General features: G+C 42.1%; 1 protein-coding gene across 4 annotated transcripts in view; it reads right to left on the reverse strand.

Moving 5' to 3' along the window:
* olfml2a (olfactomedin-like 2A) overlaps positions 1–21246 on the reverse strand; it is a 36661-nt gene extending 15415 nt beyond the window's left edge. The window contains exons 1-7 of one of the 4 annotated variants that reach the window (XM_085909679.1): positions 19597–21244; positions 18564–18827; positions 17885–17992; positions 17605–17781; positions 12959–13205; positions 7123–7428; positions 5072–5257 (exon numbers count right to left, since the gene is read on the reverse strand). In XM_085909679.1, the coding sequence (XP_085765805.1) occupies positions 5072–5257; positions 7123–7428; positions 12959–13205; positions 17605–17781; positions 17885–17992; positions 18564–18827; positions 19597–19743 (1435 nt within the window). In that variant the 5' untranslated portion in view covers positions 19744–21244. Of the gene's footprint in view, positions 1–5071; positions 5258–7122; positions 7429–12958; positions 13206–17604; positions 17782–17884; positions 17993–18563; positions 18828–19596 lie in introns of all 4 variants that reach the window. The other 3 variants (XM_085909681.1, XM_085909680.1, XM_085909682.1) reach the window with 3 other exon arrangements.
* Between the last annotated feature and the right edge of the window lie 256 nt (positions 21247–21502).

The raw sequence follows: 21502 nt of genomic DNA on the forward strand, positions 1-21502 counted from the left end.
AAATCAGGTATCATAGATTTTGGAGGTTTATAAATGCACCTCAATAACTGTCTAAACTGTTCGATTAGACTTTATGAATACTGCTTCTCCACTCAGCTCAAAACATTGTTCAATATCAGGTCAATCAATCAATCAATCAAGTCAAGTTTATATAGCCCTAAATCACAAGCAGTCTCAAAGGGCTCTGTCCTCTGCATTTAACCCATCCCCATGTGATTTTGATCCATCCCCTGGGGGAGAGGGGAGCAGTGAGCAGCAGCGGCGCCGCGCTCGGGAATCATTTTTGGTGATCTAACCCCCCAATTCCAACCCTTAATGCTGAGTGCCAAGCAGGGAGGCAATGGGTTCCATTTTTATAGTCTTTGGTATGACCCGGCCGGGGTTTGAACCCACAACCTTCCAGTCTCAGGGCGGACACTCTACTACTAGGCCACTGAGCTGGTGATCTTTCTTTACATTCCAACTTACTACTAACATACAGTAAAACACCTCCTCCATCTGTGGACATTGCTGCAATTGTCCAAGGCATAGTAATCAGAATTATCTTTGTGTGGCCAAGTTTCAGAGATGCCAATAACAGAAAAGGGAAAGTTGAGATAGTTAGACCAAGATGGTCAAAGGTTTTAGGAAGACTACGGGCATTTACATGCAGAAGAGATACACTGGAATTATGGAATTGATTGCTGGCTGTTCTAAATTCATCATCAAGTAAATATTTGCATTTGTCAGTTACACTTTGATTCATGAAATTAAACCAATCAACATCAGGATGGTCAATTGATAATGTATTCCATGGAGAGTCATTAGTACTGTTTATGTCAAGTTCAGTTTTTACGCTTCTATATGAGGAAATATTGTGCAATGTCGGCATCATTAAAGAAGTAACCTCATAAAACCGTCATGCATCACAGACGTAGTAGGCCTACCTATGGACATTTGTCCAACTCCCCCAGTCCTGACCATGACCACTCTAGCCTGCTCAGGTGCTCTGTTCAGTTTAATGTATATTTTATAGTTAAAGGACCACATTGCTTGAATCTTTCCCTCTTTATGGCGGAACCGAGCCCTCTTGGCTATGTCGGCATTGGTTTTGGTCAGATGTTCATTTATTTACACATTTGACCCTTTCAACATTCTACCTTGGCCCAGAAGGCTGGTTTTCAATTTTCTATTGGCGAACCTAATGATGATAAGTCCCGGCCTGCTCTTATCTTTGTGGGGAAGATAGTGGCAAGCTTCTAAGTCATTCTCATTTATGCTGATGTTTTTTTTTTTGTTGTAGGAATTCTATCTCTTGCTGCTGCACTGTATCTTCCTGATCACTAAGCTCTGTTCCCCTGGTCACAGCTTCTGACCAGGGGAACAGGTTTTGTTGGCATCCCGGTGATAATAACATCATTCAATCGAGTATATTGTTCCAAATCAGAAAGCCTGTTTTCCAGTTGGTCAATCTTCACATCCTTCTCTTTGTTTAGTCTCTTTAGTTCCTTGATTTCCTTCATCATATCCATTAAAGAATTTGGCTTGGTTGTCATGCTCTCCATTTGGTGGCTCATGAACTCCACTGACTTTCTCAAGACCTCATTAGATCGCTTTAGTGGTTCCACATCCTTTTTTGAAGCCATTGCACACTCTCTCAGCAGTGCCTGTAAAGTACAAAAAATAGCGACAGTACAGGGCTAAGTGTGCCTGGCACTAACAACCAGTTGCAGATGTGACTGCTTAGCTTAGAGGATTCAGGTACTTGCGCACAGGGGCTCCACCTGGAGCCCACTGCGTTGATATGGTTTACATTAGGTAAAAATGATGATGATCAGGAATACTTCAGGCAGCAACACTTACCCACCAGGCCCAACAAGTGGACCCATTGCAATGATTAGGCACGAGGATGGATAGGCTGCTGTTTAGTCCTGTAGCGTCCTACTAGCGGCTAATCCAGCAAGTCTCAACACCCGTTGAACGGTCAAAACAACACACAAAACAACGTTCGTGTCTTTCACTCTTGAAACTGCTGCGTGGCGAGCGTTAGCTGCGTGGCGAGCGTTAGCTCAAAACAACTTCAAAACAACTATACTCTATTGTAATATGTATGTATATGTATATTCGGTTATTGCAGACATTGTAACTGGCAATTCCAGTACATAGTTTTTTTTAGCATTTGACTTAACTTATGACTTATGATAAAATTATTTAAAAAAACTAGAACTACGTAACAAGCAAGTAAACCTTCAGTGGCTTGGCCGCCCCGTACAAATTAAAAAAACAACAACTTTTTTTCTCATTTGGATGCTTGCTTACAATTTTTTTTTTTTTACCTATGTTTTGGGGACTGCATGGAGGTGAATATTTTAAATTGGGATTTGGGTGGAGTTCCATTGCGTGAAGGAATATAGGAATTAATATTAATTTTAAATGAAATAATTTGTCTTCCTATGGGCTTTCCACCTGTGGGGTTGGGTGGAGAGTGCGTGCAGTTTGAGATTGGCGGTAGTCATAGGTGGGGCACTATCTTTACCTAAAGGTTCTTGGAATTTCACCTCTCAGTCTGGGAAGTAGCTTAATCAGGTGCGCTATGGTCAGAGGGTACGACTAGATATTGTTGCAATCGCATCAAGTCACAGCTTGGTGTCCAGGGCCAGTCCCCTTGTTGAGAGGGCTTGGACTGTGTTCCACTCAGGTGTTGCACTAAGCACCACAGTGCCCGTCAGGTCGTACTTTACCCTCCTCTACATAAAACTAATCCCAGTCTGAGCAGCATCTATCATATTTTATATTATATTTTATCGTAACATAAAATAACAGCCATCAGTCATCTGAAATTATTGGAGTACCTTTGATGTTTTTTACAGGTTCATGCCCATGGACAACCACAGTTAACAGGAAGGTTAACTTTTTATTTTGTTGTTTATTTTTTTTATCATGCTCTACATTGTCAGTGTTGTACAAAAAAAACGCCCATTCTCAATAAAGTGAAGCGTGACGCACAAAATTTTCACCAGTCAACGTATGGCCACAGTGCATGATATGAGCTCGAGACCGTAAAAAAAAAAAGACTGCTTTAATGAGGCAATAAACCTCCATCAAATATCTGTGAATGCTACCACTCTATTGTTAGGTTCTGAGGAAATCCTTTCCAGTTCTTTTATTTTTCATGCTTGCTATGCTAATAGTAACTCCCAGAAGACTCCATATTCTCACTTGAACTTTTCAATGGATGCCAGAAAGATCAAAGGCCACAGAGCCTTTTCTGCCAGATTGCGAAAGAAGGTTCAATCCCCACCTCCTAGGATTCCTACAGTATTTATATATATGTACGTATACCCTTGGCCAGCCACCCAGTACAGCCTTAACTGAAATCAACGAATAAGTGTGCCAAGGATGTCATAGATAAGATGCTAAGTCAAGAGAAAAGGTCACAGTAACAGAATGGCCTAGTTCAAGTCACCTATGTAATTAATCAGAGGCCTAATCAATATTGAACCACTGTTACTTCAGTATTGACCAAACTAAGGAGAAAGAGAAGAGATGTAGAAACTGAGGGCTTTCTTGAAAACCTTACAGGGCGCATAGTCTTTTACCATGGTGATGTTCGCTGACCAATCTTTCTGGAGTACCGTAAACTATTTTGCGGGTCCTCTCGGAATGCCTGGCAGGATCCCAAGTCAGTAGGCCTTTCAAATCTCACCTTGGCTCACAGGAGGTAAGGGACATTGAATACAAGTGGTTTAGGTTTTGCCATTGCTGAGGCAGCTAAATGGAGCTATGGCTGTAAAGTGGTTGGTGCCAGTCATTACATTCATCCCTGAACCGTTGGGTGGACACAGAAGGGGTGAGAAATGTGGTCAAGAGGAAGAGGAGTCCTATTAGGCCTTTTTTGTCAATGGGACTATTTCAGCAACTTTACAGAGAGCGCAGGACAAGTGGAATATGGCTTTGGTGGTTGCTAAGGCAAAATGTTAGGTGTGGGAGGAGGAATTCTGTAGAGGTGGTGCACCATCAACATTGTGTGTAGTGGGGATGGGGCACTGCTTACCTCAAATTGGGCCATTGTGGGTCCGTGAGGGAAATACATTCAATCCTAGTAGTTCCACTGACACGTACGCCTTCCAACAAGGAAGCAGGTTTCTGGAGACTTTGAAGGTTTCTAATATCTGGGGTTGAGGTCTGAGAGGACTCCTCGGTGGCCTGGCCCGGGCTTGGATAAGAGCTGACTCGAGTTTCAAAAGTTTCTCATTAGGGATTCTATAACCGTGGCCCAGAAGCCAAGTGACCGCCCATGCACTTCAATCGCCCAGAGCATTGGCTTAACAATTGCCTTGGCTTGTGTCGTTTGCCTTGATTGTGCATACTACTTAATTCCCACACTGGGTGGTAGGAGAAAAGAAGTCATTGCATACTAGTTTCATGTATCATTTGATAAGATGCAACATGAAGATCAGCTTTATACAGATTGTCCTTGTTTTGGTTCTAAATGTGGAGATGTATTTCTGCTGCTGTAATGGTGCTGCTGTTTAAGTGAATCTATTCTCATAGGCTCCAGAGCTGCTGACAGAGCTGGCACGCAGGCGGGCATCCCTCCATCCACCCAGCCACCAAATCACTCAGCCACCCACCCATCCGTCCAGCCGTCCGTCCTTCCGCCCGGTCCATCCATCCATCCATCCATCCATCCATCCATCCATCCATCCATCCATCCATCCATCCATCCATCCATCCATCCATCCATCCATCCATTGTCTAAACCGCTACTCCTCATTCGGCTCCCAGATGCCAGTGGGCTGACACAATCTGGATTGGTAACCAGTAAATCATAGTCTTCAATTAAGGCTTCCTACTTTACTGTAGGTGTGAATGTGAAAGCAAATGGTAGTGCCCTATACGATTGACTGACAACCAGTCCAGGGTGTACCTTGCCTAATTTCAGTGGGGAAGAACACCAGCTCAGCTGTGACCCTAATGAGGACAAGCAGTATAGGAAACTGATGAATTATTCTTCCATAATAATTTTTTGTTTCAGTGACCTTTATGCGTTGTGATAAAATATTGTGTTAAAATTGCAAAACAAGCACACCTTGTTTGAAGTTGTCTAAGTTACGAAACTCCACCAAATTGTTGCCATAGTAATAGTTGGTGACGTAGATCTTTGAGTCTTTAGCCAGTGGATCCTTCATCCAGGCTCCTTCATTGCGGCCATAACTATGTTGCTTCTCTGGCTGCTCGATTGATGCTAGAGTCCCTTCGCAGTGAAGGATTTTCCCTGCAAAAGAACACATTAAACGTTCAGCATATGTAACTGTGATCCACGTTTAAACTCATATTTAGTGATTTTTTGTTTGGTTCCATATTCAAACAAGCAATCAAAACTTCCTCTTTTCTTCCCCGCAAAAAAAATCCCACTGTATATTATAAGCGTATTCTGAGTAATATTTTGGCAATAAGAGATTCACAGAAAAAGTCTTGCTGTCCAACATGTCACCAGGGCTTCTAAATAAGCTGTCCCTAATGTTTGTTGCACTGTGAGCAATTAACACGCCCCAAAATAATTGTGTTTTTGTGAGGTGTTTGTGCTCCAACACAACATTTTCTGCAAGATATTTAAAGATCCTAAAGTGAATCTATCTCATGGCTGTTACATGTTTTCTCTTTTATATATGGTAAAAATAGGTACCCATTCAACCAATCAAAATAGGCAGAATGGAACAAAACATAAATAGAAGTTTGTCATGGAGAGCCATCACTTTACACATGTTTAAGTTACTAATATATCTCGTTTTAAAAAAATAGGAGCAATAAAATGAATATACAATGGAGCCTCGGTTTTCGAACGTCCCGGTTCTCGAGGAAATCAGTACTCGAACAAAAAATTCGAGATGAGCCGAGAGGACCCGCAAACCAAGTGACTCCGTTCGTTATAACATTCTCGTTACTCTGAGGATTGCATCAACTCTAATCATGCCTCCAAAGGAAGCAAGTGGGAGCAGTAAAGCCATCCTAAAACACAAAGACGCTCCTAAAGCAGTGTGACAGTGAGCGCCCGGCACGCTGCAGTTGCGCAATCGGACCAAATTAAGCGCCCTGCGCACTGAAGTTCACTTAAAATTTGGAAAGTACATCAGGACTTTAAAAATATTTTCTAAATTTTAGCATCCGCTCTGTCACAATAATGCGACCAGCGCGGTGCTGGTGCGCGGTCTGCGGCGCGCTACGGTTGCGCGTTCGGCGGTGCGCTGCAGTTGCGCGATCGGACAAAATCAACCTCCCTGCGCACTGAGGTCCACTTAAATTTTGGAAAGTACATCAGGACTTTAAAAATATTTTCTAAATTTCAGCGACTGCTGTCACAATAATGCAACCAACGTGGTGCAGTTGCGCGGTGGGCGACGTGCTACGGTTGCGCGTTCGGCGGTGCGCTGCAGTTGCGCGATCGGACAAAAATGTGCAAATGAAAAAATGTTTAAAAAAGGCGGGAATTTTTTTTTTGTTGCTTGGAACGAATTACATTTTTTTCCATTATTTGTAATGGGAATACATGATTCGGAATACGAACGATTCACTTCTCGAACAGCCTTCTGGAACGAATTGTGGTCGAAAATCACTGTATGTGGACACAGATTTTACATGTCTGATACGAAATATACCTTTAACAATTCGGTGAGAGAGTTTTTAAATGCAGTTTGATCGAAAAAAATATTTTGTTTGAAACAATTTGGTTTTATTTGAATTATTTTTATGGAGTGATAAAAATACCATCGATACATCTGTTTTTAATAGTACTACTACAACCACAATTACTACTACTACTGATTTTAATTGTCAATGATGCCAATGATTATTGAGAAGGTAATGTGCAGTAATTGATTGTGACCATAACTTTCATTCACTTCACTCCGCATTGACACTTAAAGAAAATGATGAAAAACAGCACGTCAGACAAAACTGATGAATCTGCTGCTAGTCATACATTCTCTTTTCCTCTTTCTTTTCTTTTCTTTTCTTTCTAGATCTAGAACAGCACAGTATAAAAATCGGACAAGTTGCTGATAGTACTATTAAGCTAGCTAAGAGTGTTTAAATGTTATAAGTCAATTAATTATGTCAGACGCAGTTTATTCAAAATGTAACCTGCTCTGTGGAGAATGGGTCGACTGTTATTGTTGCTTTTGTCCAGCAGTAGTACAATAGTGGGGGCAGGCCTCTCCGCTGCTGCTGTGCTTTGGCTGCTGGCGATCATAGTGGTGGGTGCAGTGGTAGTGGCTGGTGCGATGGCAGCAGTCCTAGTAGTGGTAGGCGTGATACCGGTGGGAAATGCAGTGGGTGCCGTAGCCTGTGCAACTGTAGAATCAATAGTTTCAAGAACTATTTCAGCTCCGCCATCTTCGGACTGGCTTTCGGTGATATGATGGCGTGTGTATGTTTTTTCTGGATTGTCTGACAACAAGCATAGACATTGGTTAGTCAGCCTTGGTGAGATAACTGAATATGAACAAGTACAAATTGTAGTGGCAACAGTAGTTGAATCTTTTGGAATTTTGTTGTTTGAGGATTGCATTCTCTAAAACTGTAACACAACATTTTTACAATATATGTCCTGCAAATCACATGAGTTCTCATGGCTCCTGGTGGCCTTCATTATCAGGGCACGAGCCACAAATGATCACACTTTGGCTGGCTCAGTCCAGTGTAGTAGCTAGTCATTTAGTGGCCCAGAGCAAATATGCGTGCGTGCGTATGTATGTACAGTCGTATACAAAAGTTTTGAAACCCCTGATCATTTTCAAGATTTTCCTTTATAAATCATTCGTTGTTCGGATCAGCAATTTCAGTTAAATATATCATATAGCAGACAAAAACAGTGATATTTGAGCAATGAAATGAAGTTCATACGTTTTACAGAAAGTGTGTAATGATTACCTAAGCAAAAGGAGGCAGGCGCATAAATTTGGGCACCCCAACAGAAAAATGACATCAATATTTAGTAGATCCTCTTTTTGCAGAAATAACAGCCTACAAACACTTCCTATAGCTTCCAATAAGAGTCTGGATTCTGGTTGAAGGTATTTATCACCATTCTTCTTGACAAAATATCTCCAGTTCAGTCAGGTTTGATGGTTTCCGAGCATGGACAGCTGGCTTTAAATCACACCACAGATTTTCAATAATATTCAGGTCTGGGGACTGAGATGGCCATTCCAGAACTTGTTCCTCTGGATGAATGCCTTAGTAGAATTTAAGCAGTGTTTGGGGTCATTGTCTCGTTGAGGTATCCAGCCCCTGCGCAACGTCAACTTTGTCACTGATTCTTGAACATTGTTTGCAAGAATCTGCTGAATCCATGCAACCTTCAACTTTAACAAGATTGCCGGTACCTGCACTGGCCCCACAGCATGATGGAACCATCATCAAATTTGACTGTGGGTAGCAAGTGTCATGGAATGCTGTGTTCTTCTTTCTCCATGCATACCACCCCTTGTTATGGCCAAATAACTAAATTTTAGTTTCATCAGTCCACAGCACCTTATTCCAAAATGAAGTTGGCTTGTCCAAATGTGCTTTAGCATACCTCAAGTGACTCTGTGGCATGTGCGCAGAAAACACCTGCTGCATTATTCTCCCATACAGCATCTCCGTGTACAAAGTGCACTGAATAGTTCAAAGATGCACAGTGTCACCATCTGCATGATGATCATGTTTGAGGTCTTTGGAGCTGCTCCGTGGGTTGACTTTGACTGTTCGCACCATCCTTTGCCTCTGCTTATCTGAGATTTTTCTTGGCCTGCCACTCCGGGCCTTAACTAGAACTGTGGCTGTGGTCTTCCATTTCCTCACTATGTTCCTCACAGTGCAAACTGACAGCTGAAATCGCTGAGCTGCTCAGCAGCTGCACCCATGACTGAGCAGCCCTATTCAGCATCAATTCTGCTCACCCCAGTAGGGGAGGGGGTTAGAAAAGGTACCCTAAACATAGCCTGCCTCACAAAATCCTGTCTGGAATGCCGCATCCAGAGGGATCACTACCACGCGGTCAGAAACAAAAACATGTACACATTGGAGCCTGGAACGTGCGGACCCTAATGGACAACCAAGCCAGCGATCGACCTGAAAGGCTAACTGCCATCATCTCCAGAGAGCTAAGGAAGTTCCAGATCGACATCGCAGCACTCTCCGAGACCCGACTGGCAGATGAAGGGCAGCCGAAGGAGGAAAAAGGTGGATATACTTTCTTTTGAAAAGGAAAGCCTGCAACTGAGCCAAGAATCCACGGTGTGGGTTTTGCTATCAAGAACTGCCTCATCAACCACCTCCATGAACTCCCTGTGGGCATTAACGAGCGCCTAATGACCATACGCCTGATGCTTGCCAGCAGTCAGATGGCCACAGTCATTAGTGACTATGCACCAACACTTGATGCACAGGACGAAGTTAAGGAGGCCTTCTACGCTGACCTAGACAAAGCCCTATCGGAAGTCCCCTAGGAGGATAAGCTAATCCTGCTTGGAGACTTCAACGCCAGAGTGAGACGAAACCACCACCTATGGAGGGGTACGTTGGGGAGAGAAGGGTTGGAAACACAAAGTCTAATAGCACATTACTGCTAACCCAAGAGCTCAGAACACAACCTGGTCATCACCAACACCCTTTTCCGTCAAAAAAACAAGTCCAAAACATCTTGGATGTATCCTTGCTCCAAACTGTGGCATCTCATCAACTATGTCATTGTCCCCTCTAAAGACCGCTGCGATGTCCTGAACACCAGAGCAATGACCAGTGCAGACGACTGCTGGACCGACCATCGCCTCATTCGCTCCATCATGTTCATCCGCTTAATGCGGAAAAGACGGATGCAGAAAAGACAAGCCAAGAATTAACATCGAGCTGTTGAATAACACCACCTACCAACAACAGCTGCAGGAGGCTCTTATTGCAGCGCTGCCCAAACAGTACCCAGAGGATACTGAAACACACTGAGCACACTTTTGACTGCCATAATGAACACCTGCAAAAAAATCCTCGGTCACAAAAAGCGGACGCATCAAGACTGGTTTGATGAGAGCGACACCGAGATCCAGCAGCTAATTAACAACAAGCGGCAAGGTTTCATCACCTGGCAAAATGACATCCACTGCAAGGTGAAAAGAGTAGCCCATACCAAAGCGAAGGCAGCTGTCCAAACACAGGTTGAGAAACTGAAGGCTTTCTCAAGGCTAAGGAAGCGAGTCTTCAAGAATCGTGACCTCCAAGCAAAGACCAAAATCCTGGTCTACAAAGCTGTGGTCCTACCCACCCTTCTGTATGGGTCAGAAGCTTGGACCACGTACAACAGGCACTGGAGACCTACCATCAGCGATGCCTCTGGAAAATCCTCAGGGATCAGCTGGGAGGACCGACGCACAGCGTCCTGGAGGAGGCTGGCTTGCCTACCATCACTGCCACCATTGCCCAAAACCAACTCAGATGGATTGGCCATGTAATCCGCATGCCTGACTCTCGCCTCCCAAAACAAGTCCTTTATTCCCAGCTCGCTGAAGGAAAGGAGGGAGGTCAGAAGAAGAGGTTCAAGGACAACATAAAAACAAACCCAAAGAAGTTCCACATAAACCTTAAAACTTGGGAAGACAAGGCCACAAACAGGACAACGTGGAGAAACCTTGTCCGTGACGGTGCCATTCAATATAACGTTGACCTCCACCATGCTGCTCAAGACAAACGCAGACGCAAAAAGGAGAGAGCCCCCACCAAGCAGGGCCAACCCAAACCCACCACCACGACATTCCCCTGTTCACGCTGCACCAGAGTTATTGGGTCCAGAATCTGCCTCTTCACCCACCTGAAGACCCAGGAAGTAGGACTGTCATACTCGACTATGAGTGACCGCCGATGATGTATGTATGTATGTATGTATGTATGTATGTATGTATGTATGTATGTATGTATGTAAAAGCATACACTGTATAATGTCCAGTAAATGAGTTGATTCATCTCCTTTACAGAGTGCAAGAGAGGGAGGGAGAGAATGGGAACAGGCACTGGAATAGATGTCCCCAGCTGGATTTTGACCGATGCTGATCCCATTCGCGGGCGGCTATAATTTGTGGTTCTGCTATATATAGCACCACAAATTACAGCCTCTAGTTCCACTAAGATAAATAAACACCTCTCTCGAACCCATTCAATACAAAAGAACATTATGATCTACATGAAGGGTGTAGTTATTGCTGGAATGTTGTAGTATACAATAAAGTTGCATAATACAGATTTATTCCATGTCTTATGCAAATATTTTCTTCTTTATTCATTTTCATGATGTTTATTATAACTTAGGTTAAAAGCAGTTCTCTGTTAGACATTCCATTCAGTTTTGACATATAGAAGTGTTATTTTTACCATGATAATGACTTTTACAGGCTACGATTGGCTGGCAACCAGCTCAGGGCGTCCCCCTCCTACTGCTCAAAGTCAGTTGGGATAGGCCCGCGACCCTCGTGGAAAAGTGATTAAAAAAATGAATCGATGGATGGACTTGTGCAAGATCTAAAATCTTCCTTCAACAATACCCCTGAGCAGATGTTGAAGCCCAGCTGCTGTGGCGGCGCTGTGGTCATCAACAGACAACTTAGGAAACACTTGGCAGTTCTCAGCGAAAATGTGAGTAAGTGCTTGACATGGACGCTGCAACATTAAGGCTCTTTACCAGCCAAGGATAGATAAAGGTATTCTTTCTAAAGAGTGCCCTGCTCATTTTGTTTTTTAGAGATTATGGATATGCGTCACTGATTTGACAGAGATGGCTGAGCACTTTGAGACACACATACATAGCAGAACACCCGGCCTGACAGCGTCATGTGCGTGTGCCCTGTTCAACTGCAGCATACCTATTCACTCAACTAGACTTAAAAGAGGATTGGAAGGAGCCATGAAATGTTTTCTCTGCAGTGTTGAGGGTCAGCATGCATTGTTGTGAAGAGCAAAGCTGAGGCACGTCATGGACATGACAGCGCTCCATTGACACAGCATTCCATTTGCGTCATGTACCGTAATTTTCTGACTATAAGTAGCGTTTTCTTTCATAGTTTGCGTGGGGGGGGCGACTTATACTCAGGAGCGACTTATATGTGTTTTTTTTTTTTCAAAAAAATTTACTTGATCATTAACACATTACTTACTAGTACAGTTGATCACCTCACATTATTTTTAATACACTGAAAAAACGAATAAAGCAATTCACACTTTAAAGCACAATATTCAAGTTCATGAAACAAATAAACAATAATTACAGTAATATTGTTGCTATATAATAGTTATTTGAAATATACCGCATACCGTATCGTTTAGCAAGTTGTTGCTGGTTCGTGTCTGTTTTTGGTGTTGGATTTTGACAAATACATTTGCCCCAAAAGTGCGACTTATACTCCGGAGCGACTTATATATGTTTTTTTTCACGTTATTGTGCATTTTATGGGTGGTGCGACTTTACTCCGGAGCCATAATAGTCCAAAAATTACGGTAGGTTGTCAATAAAAGATTTGTATTTCTTGCTCTCTAAATGCACAATAGCAATCCAAACCTGCAGTAGACCAGTGAGTTAAAATAATAGAAATGTGTGCAAAAAATGGATAGTTCAATTGGTTTACAGTTAGGTTTACAACCTCATCAGCCTTCACAGAAAATGTTTATACGAGTGCTCTGACTGACACACCATCAAATTACGCTAGTAAAGATCTTAATTGCATCGCTGCTGTTTGATCCTAATCCAACAATGAAATTGCTGAAAAAAATTATTTTGAATCATGTTCAACTCACATAGTGGATCACATACAGATGACTGCACAAGGGTAGGTGAAAAAGGGAAAAGTAAAATACAAGCACAATATTTGCTTTAGGGCTAAGAATCTGGATCTAAATGAACTGCACGATGCTAAGCAAGCAAAGAAAATGAAACCTCCAAGATGAAAACCCTCACCTCCTCTGACCTCATCCTCGTCAGTCTTGACAGCCTTGTAGTACGTAATGCCTCTGACCACACCTGGCTGGTGGCCAACCACCTTGGTTTGGGCTGTGGAATCAGGCTTCAGTAGTTTCACAGGTCTAGTGACCTCCTTCTTGGACTTGATGACTTTTTCTTTTGGTTTGTGAGGGGGCTTGGATGTTGGGGGCTTTTTGATGGGTGGCTTTATGATGCTCTTGATCTTGGTGTCATCGTTATTATGCTGCAAATGAATATTTATGTGGTCAGCATGTTTTAATGACAGCCATGATGCCTTGAAAAAGATGCACAGTCCTTTCAACTTTTTCACTTCCTACCCTTGCAATCAAACTTTACTGTACTTCACTGACATTTTGTGTGATAGACCAAAACAAATTAACAAAAGCACATGAGAGATAGTGAGTAGAAAAAACCCTAAAATCCTAAAACAATCTAAATCTAGAAACTTTGCATGTGGGTGGACTTTTCTTTCTTTTGGTATTTTCATTGACTTCGCGCAAGTAGAATTGGGCATAAAGGGGTATATGGCCCAGTCAAAGTTCAAACTCAAATTAAATTGAGCATCTGTGGCAAGACTTAAAAATTGCTGTTCACAGATGCTCTCCACCCACTCTGGCTGCCCTTGAGATTTGTTTTGCCAAGTTGAATGGCAAAGACTTCATTGTCTAGATCTACATAGTAGCTAGCTAGCATTGACCTAGGGGGTCGACATCCAAATGCACACAACGATTTTCAGATAATTTGCCTTAAATCTTAAAACGTATGTATCGTTTCTGTTTCATTTCACAATTATAATTTAAATTTTTGTATTGGTCGATCAAATGAATATATCATATATCAAATAGATCATATATAATGTGAAAACGTGACAGAGGTAGGAAACCCATTTCAATGCAATTCATTGTATCTACGTGTCATCAGTTAAACTCAACTCATTAATGTAAGGCCCTTTACATTAAGCACTGAAAGTGCTTTTGAAAAGTACGTATTTCAGAAATGGAATATTTGCTATGATCTTTAGAGACAATGATATATTAGAAATAAAAAAGAAGAAACCTGTGAGAGGCCGTTTATTATGGGAAAAATCTTTGAGAACAGAAGATGGGGAGAAAAACATTTGTCTGGTGTGACTGATGAACTGGGACTTTCCCGTAACATTTGGTTGTTGGGGTCAGAAATTGCTGTAAACTTGAAAACATAATTCAATCCTGCCTTGGATTAGTGGTTACGGCTATGTGGGGTAGTTTAATGTGGATACTTGTTTGCGTCATTTTGGCATGCTTAATACCAACTAAACGATAGATTTTTTTTTAAAAGAGGAAGCCAACCCCAACATTTTCTTTGCCATAATATGTTGTCTGCAGCCCAACTAGTCAAAACACAGTGCTCTGATTTATGTTTCGTTTGTGGAATATGAATTAAACAAGCAAAATCTAGCTGTTTTTATCCATCTCAGTGGGGTGGCCATTTTGCCAATTGCTGTCGACTGACAATGACATCACAGTTGCTCAGGGCTCAGATCACAATCAATCCTGACTCAACATCAGAAAACTGGTGAGCCGTGATTGCTTCTGACCTGAGGAGACCTGAGCAACTGTGATGTCATTTGACAGCAAGTGGCAAAATGGATGCCACTGGGGGATTGACATATTTTTGTGTGCGGGCCCCCTGGAGGTCTGAACTGGATCTGGTGGCCACTTTTGGCACCATGATGTATATGTCAAACTCAAATACGTAGTCTAAAAGCAATTTGTTGTTGGAATCTGTCTTGTTTGTCAGATTTGTCATGCCAGTTTGGGTGGGTCTGTATATACATTATGGCCAAAAGAGTCACAGTACAACAACTGTGGCATGTACATCCTGGTGTAGTTTATTTTAAAACTACGTTCTTCAACATGACAACAGGCTCACTTTACTCAAAGGGGCTCTTCTGTCAACACATCCCAATGGATGTACTCAAACTACAGGTACAAGCATGATACACTTCCTAGCTCACACCACGGTTGGAAGAGGCGGAAATGGAAACTGTATGCTTGCTAATGCTTGAAAACATGCATGGGTTGTGGCCCTGTTTGTGTGCTCTCGATAGAAGAACATAACCCAGCGTTTTAGTAACAGTTCATACAATCATTGGCAAGCGTACATATAGCACCACCACACTGCGTCACTCACCATAACCCTCGAGAGGCAGAACGCTGTCTGTGAACTGTAAGTCATTCATCAACCTGTAGCTGTGGTCCAGGTAGTACAACATGACCACTTGGACAAACTACATTGTCAATGAGGGGCCCACAAGCAAGTAGTGATTTGATAGTAACAGGTCACGGATGTATGGGATTGGGTTAGAGTTGAGTCCAGTGATCCTAAAGTGTGCAGTGACTCAAGTTCCTGCTTCTAGCGATTGCTAGTAGGAATGTACAGCTAGTTTAAAATATGAAATGAGATAAACAGTTATCGTATGAACAGTGTTGGGCAAGTAATTTCCAATATTTTAAAAATATTACATATTACTCATTAAACCTGAATCGAGCTGAACTGAATTTTACACTATTAGATTCCATGCAACTTTCTAACAGTTTGATCTTATTGACTGCTCTATTTTATTGTTAGGGATAGGTAGGGATTACTTTTGATTCGGAAAAAGGGAGGTTTGCGGAAGCACCTCATCCACACAGTCACTCACAAGTCAAAGACCGTAGACAGAAACAGTAGTTGAATAAGTGGCTGCTTTATTCTCTCTTCCATCCAATTTACATCAAGATGACTTACTGTCCTTTGCGTATTGCTTCTCTTTTAATAAAATGTCAACAGACTTTGATGTAGGGGGAGCATTCACGGTGACAGAAGGCAAAAAGACCCCTTCGGTTGCCCAACAACATGCCTGGCCTAAGTTAATGTAACAAAGGATCGCTTTAGCTGCCTAAACAAATGCCTTTCTAAAAGCTTTGTATTAATGAGAGTGGCTTGATTGGTTTCCTGGCCAGTGTACTTCTCTGTTCTTGCGTTAAAGGTGCTCAACTGACTTAGAGCGACGCTATTACATTCAAATAGGCCTTCACTATAGAAGCACTTGAACGGAACTAGGCTAAATGTGACAAGTATCCTTTTCATGTTCAAATAGGACATTAGTCAGCTCAGTAAATTTTTGACTAAAGTTAGTAAATGTAGTGGTTTTGAAATTATTATTGTTGTTTTCAATGACTGTAGTTTTAATTCATTGTGCATCTTGGGTAAAATGTGTTTAATCAGCAGCTGATCCTTCATTAGTTGTGCATACACATGGTCTTAGGATGTTCTAAATTTCTTTCAAAAGTCAAAGTCAAAGTCCGCTTTATTGTCAATTTCTTCACATGTTAGGACACACAAAGAGATCGAAATTACGTTTCCCACCGTCCCACAGTGACTAGACACAGTACACAACACTTACAATCAAATAGCACAAAGAGTAAAAACGAACAGACAAGAGCAGGTCAAATTTCATCAGGCCCGCAGCCTCTGTGATAAAATCTTTAGTATGTGGCCCGCCGCCATTGTTGACCAGCGCTTTAATACACACGTACCAAAGCTATTTTATATTTATGCCGCAGAAATGTAATCTCGCGCGACCCGGCGTGATTTCACAGCGAGAACATGACTCCAGCTGTCCTGCTATGCGGAGCATGCGCAAGTCAAATGCGGAAATAAACCCGTTGTAAAAAGGGTACGCGCGAACCGGCTGCGTGAACCCTGTGTGAAATGTTCATGAGGCGAAAATAATTTTAAACTCATACATACAGTTCATACAGTTTGTTCAATGTTATCGTATTTTATGTATTACTTATAACTCCTGTTTAAAATGTTCATGAGGCGAAAATAATTTTAAACTCATGTAAAGGGTTGGAATTGGGGGGTTAGATCACCAAATGGTTCCCGAGCGCGGCACCGCTGCTGCTCACTGCTCCCCTCTCCCCCAGGGGATGGAGCAAAATCACATGGGGATGGGTTAAATGGAGAGGGCAAATTTCACCACACCCAGATCTGTGTGTGACGATAATCATTGGGGGACTTTAAGTAAGCTTCCTGCTTCTGTTTTGAATATACTATGTTTTGCATTTCATTTTATGAAACCATGACAGTTATAGGTCTCGAAAACAATGACTTCTCAGGCTTGTAATATGCTTGTTTGTGATTGCTGTGTTAAAACAAATACATCATTGAATGCAGAATAGAATTAGCAGCATGGTTTCCTTAGACAAGTGTGAATGTTTAATCATGCGTTAAACTCTTTAATTAAACCTTTTGTCTCGTAAGAGATATAATTACATTTGTCTAAATTGTGCGATTGAATCTGTATCATCGACCCGAAATTGTAATGCCTTAAGCAAGTCAGTAACTGTTATAATATAACAAAATATAACGAGTAAGTCGTTATATTAATTGGCTACTGTCTAAATATACGACATTACTGTAACACATTACTTTTGTTACTTGTTAACTTACCGTTACCCCCAAAACTGATTATAAATGCATCAGGATTACTTTAGAATTTGCTTCTACAATGTACCTGAAAATGATGGTGAAACGAGAGTAATCTCATGCAGACCTCAGAGTTAAAGTGTAACCAGTTTTTGTCTTTTTCTAACCTGCACCTTAGTCTCAGAAGAGTCTTTCTGAAGCAGCTGTAGACTGAGACCAGAAATCTCTTTCTTGATGCTCATCATTATGTTGGAGTAGTTCTCATATCTCTTAAACTGGTTGGTAAGGCTCGTCATGCTGTCACGAACAAATTCATTCTCTCGTGTTAGGTTTGTCTTGATTGTCTGAAAAAGGTAACATTGTCATTATAGTGGCAGTGATGAATTAGATCATAAAACTCTTCAGTGTTCCAGCTCTTGAAAATCACAATGTAAAGAAATTGTCTACCTCTTCCAGGATGTTCATCTGAGACACCACCTTGTTGATGTATGAGTGGACTTTCATCAGATCCATGCTGTAAAGGGTTCCCTCAAGAAGGTCCACCATAGATTGGAGCTGGTTGTTAATCCCATAAAAGCAGTGTCAGTTATTCATTTTCTCCTAACATCTGCATGTAATCTATTTATCTGATTCTGACATATACATTGGTTTAAATGCACTGAAATACATTAGTATGACATTGGCTCAAATAACAACTATTGACTTTGTCGTTAAATAAGATGAGGGGTTTGTTTCAGAGCCTATATAGCTTTATCGAGAGGATCTTTAGTTATTTTAGGTCAGAGGAATTTGAGGCCTGGCTTTCTTGGTCTGCACTCATCCTGAAATTAAACATCAAGCCAGCTTTTGCCATTCTGCACCACTTGGAACCAATCGACCGGATTGTCACAGTGTATACTTTGAATCTATGTCAAAAATTGGGATCTTGCTAGATGTTTGCAAAAGGAAGCAATCCCTTGTCACCCCACTGTTGGCAAACCTCTTGAACAAGTACAACTTTTACAGTAAATTGGGATTTTCATGATGTTTGTGTGATATGAGCTCTGACAACTCAAAGCTTTAAGGGTTTTGAGCTCTGCATTCTTGTGTCACTTTAAAAACTGAAACTTCAACTTAATTGACTCACCTTTAACAACTCAGGGGCCTGTTTCTTAAGCTTCTCTATCTTCCACTCATTCTCACAAGGGTTGAGAGAGGATGGTGGTGCGGTGCAGGAACATTTGCAGTCAGATCCGGAGCTGACTGTTTCCACTGTATAGAAATCCTCCACGCGTACACTGCCGCTCCGCAGCCGCATGCAGGCATCCCTGCTCAGAGGTCGCATGATGCACTTACAGCGGCAATCCGAGCCCTCCGATACCATACGAACAGGCTCTGTCTCCCCAAATATCTGAAAGTGGAAATAATCAGCAATTTACTGAAGCTGTAATTCCGTAATACTTCATTGGTGAAAATGAATGACAGTAGGTAGGTCAATATGTACATTGAAAGGTAAATTGTGAAGACTTGTGTTTGAGATAAACATAAATTTGGATGGACTTCCCTATAAACAGAAGCTTAATTTCCTCATGAAATAATATCTTCCTTTATTCTGACAAGGACAGGTAAGAGGTCAGGACGTGCAGTGAGCGAGGCGAGTCGGGTCAGGTTGGTACATGGGCAATGTCGGCAACAGGAATCGTTCAGGCAGAGCACAGTGAGCACAGTGGTGGGGTCACGGGCAGGGGAAGAGGACGAACTGACAGTGACTGGCTGGATTCACGGGTTTAAGTAGGGCCGACCTAACGAGCAGTGGCAGATGATTGGCTTGATCGGGGGCGTGGCTGAGAGCCAGGTGACGAAGGCACGTGACAGACACAATTATTTGGAGGCGTCAAGCAACGAAATACACATACGTATCTTATCGTAACGCATACCAAAGAATCAGTGACGTGCGGTGAGGTTCATGACTGGGGAGGCACTGACGTCACCCAGCCCCCCGTAAAATTTGTCCGACACCTAACCGTGTCTCAAAAAAGGTTGGGGAACACTGCTCTGGAGTAGCGTATTCATTATTTAATTTGAACTATTTTAATTAAAATCCCATATCGGCAGTCTTCACACATAAAAACACTCAATGAAGCACATGGAATCAAAAACTTGTTTTCGATCGCGCGTACCACTCCGTTTGAAAAGACATGCTTCGAAGTCCCGTTGTCCGAATCAAACCTTTTAACTCCGGGAGTTGGTCTTCCTCTACTGATGACCTCCATCGACCGAAAATCCATAGTTGAAAATCGTTTGAGTTTGCATTTGTAATCCTCCATTGTAAAACGCAATGTAAAAAAAAAACCGAATGTAAAACGAAATAAATGGACGACTGCTCCTCAGTTGTTCACTGTAAATTTGAACTGGAGATCACTTATTCTACAGGTGGGCGCATGAAGCATCCCGTGATCACTAGCGCTTCCTGCCATAAGGCTGGAGATTTTTTTTTCCTTGCCTCCGTTGGGTCTCTTTTCAAAGACGTATTGTTCATCTAAAGAAACACGATGTTACGGACAGATGACAAAAAACACAAGATATTATATACATCATCTTAACCACGGAAATTAAGTAATATAGCCACAGTGTTTGAACACTTAAACAGCGACATAGAGACAGACAGCAGTTCAGTCAGTTTAATCCGGCCCGCCAAACCTGAATAAATTGTATTAAAAATGTTTTGGTCATTTTCCCTGCAATTACTATGTTGCCACAATAGATGGGGAAGCGCCCGCCCACGCATTTACTCCCGGAAGCCGTGTCAGTAAACTCGGTGTACACTCACAAGTGCGTGTACGTACTAAGTAGTACGGACAAGCGCACTCCGCGCTCGATTTCCATCAGTGCCGAATTTCGAGTGTGGGCTGTGACGTCAGCATTCTCTTAATCCGCACGCTGAGTTTTCAGATAAGGTTTTAAGATAATGCCACTCACAAACCTTCCGCTGGAATCCTTCCATTAAAATGAGTGACCCGAGGAAAAGAAAGGTGGACACTGAGTGCCGAGTGTTTAAAAAAAGAGTGGACAATTTGGCTCGACCTACGTGTGTGAGCAGACGTTCAGCCACATTGTTGAAATAATCTCGGGGGGAAGGCCTGCCAGACCAGGAGGCCTTATCTTTTACGAGTTTACGACTCTCCTTTAAACTAAATGCTTTGTATTTAGTTTAAGGAATGTCTTTTGATCCCCGTCAGCCTTATGTATCCTTCCTGTCTTTATGTTACTTTTGTGTTTGTTTTGTAAGAAGTCTTCACTGACAATGAGCAGGGCTTATTTGTATAGGCAAGATGTTCTTTGTTTAGTTTAAAGGGACTTCATTCCTTTTAGTTAACTGTAGCTTTGATTCATAGATTGTAGATGATCGAAACTGGTTATATACAGTTTGAAGTAGTCACATTAAAGCTATCCCATATTTACTCAATGTTCGTTTAAGGAACTGTATACCAGTTACCTTACATATACTTAATATGTGTTGAAATGTTTAAAGTAGCGCTAGATACTCATTATTATTATGTATTGTGTTAGTTTACTAAGAAGATACACTTAGCAAGGGTTTAGTTGCATTGTTCCACAGGTAAGCGGCATTCGACGGGCTTCAAAGTTATCTGATCATCGTCGAGGAGGTGTCGGCCGCCCAATGGAGAAGACTACTGGTTGGGTGAAGAAATCAGACTCTACGACTCCACTGCAGGGGGCATGGGCCGACAAGTGCTAAATCACACTACACTACATTCCTTAGCTTATCAGCGTTGCTACAGCCACGATCTCCCCTCCCTTTAATGTAGCAACGCCTCTGTAACCAGGGCAACCAAAACATTAAAAAGAGGAGCACGTGGAGGAGGAACTCAGAACTGATGGAGATTGTAACTGAGCTTCCTTTCTCTATCGTTCTCCTCGCGAGTAAACTCATCCTGGTTGTCTTCTCCTCTTTGTTCTAGCATGTGATGTGGTGTCTGATGATATTTAGACCCAACACACATGAACGTCAAAAAAGCCCGTCACAGATCTAGGTTAACCGACCGACACCTCGGCTCTATCCTA

The sequence above is a fragment of the Syngnathus leptorhynchus genome, chromosome 4 (assembly GCF_054491065.1).
Source record: "Syngnathus leptorhynchus isolate UIUO chromosome 4, UIUO_Slep, whole genome shotgun sequence".
NCBI lineage: Eukaryota > Metazoa > Chordata > Actinopteri > Syngnathiformes > Syngnathidae > Syngnathus > Syngnathus leptorhynchus.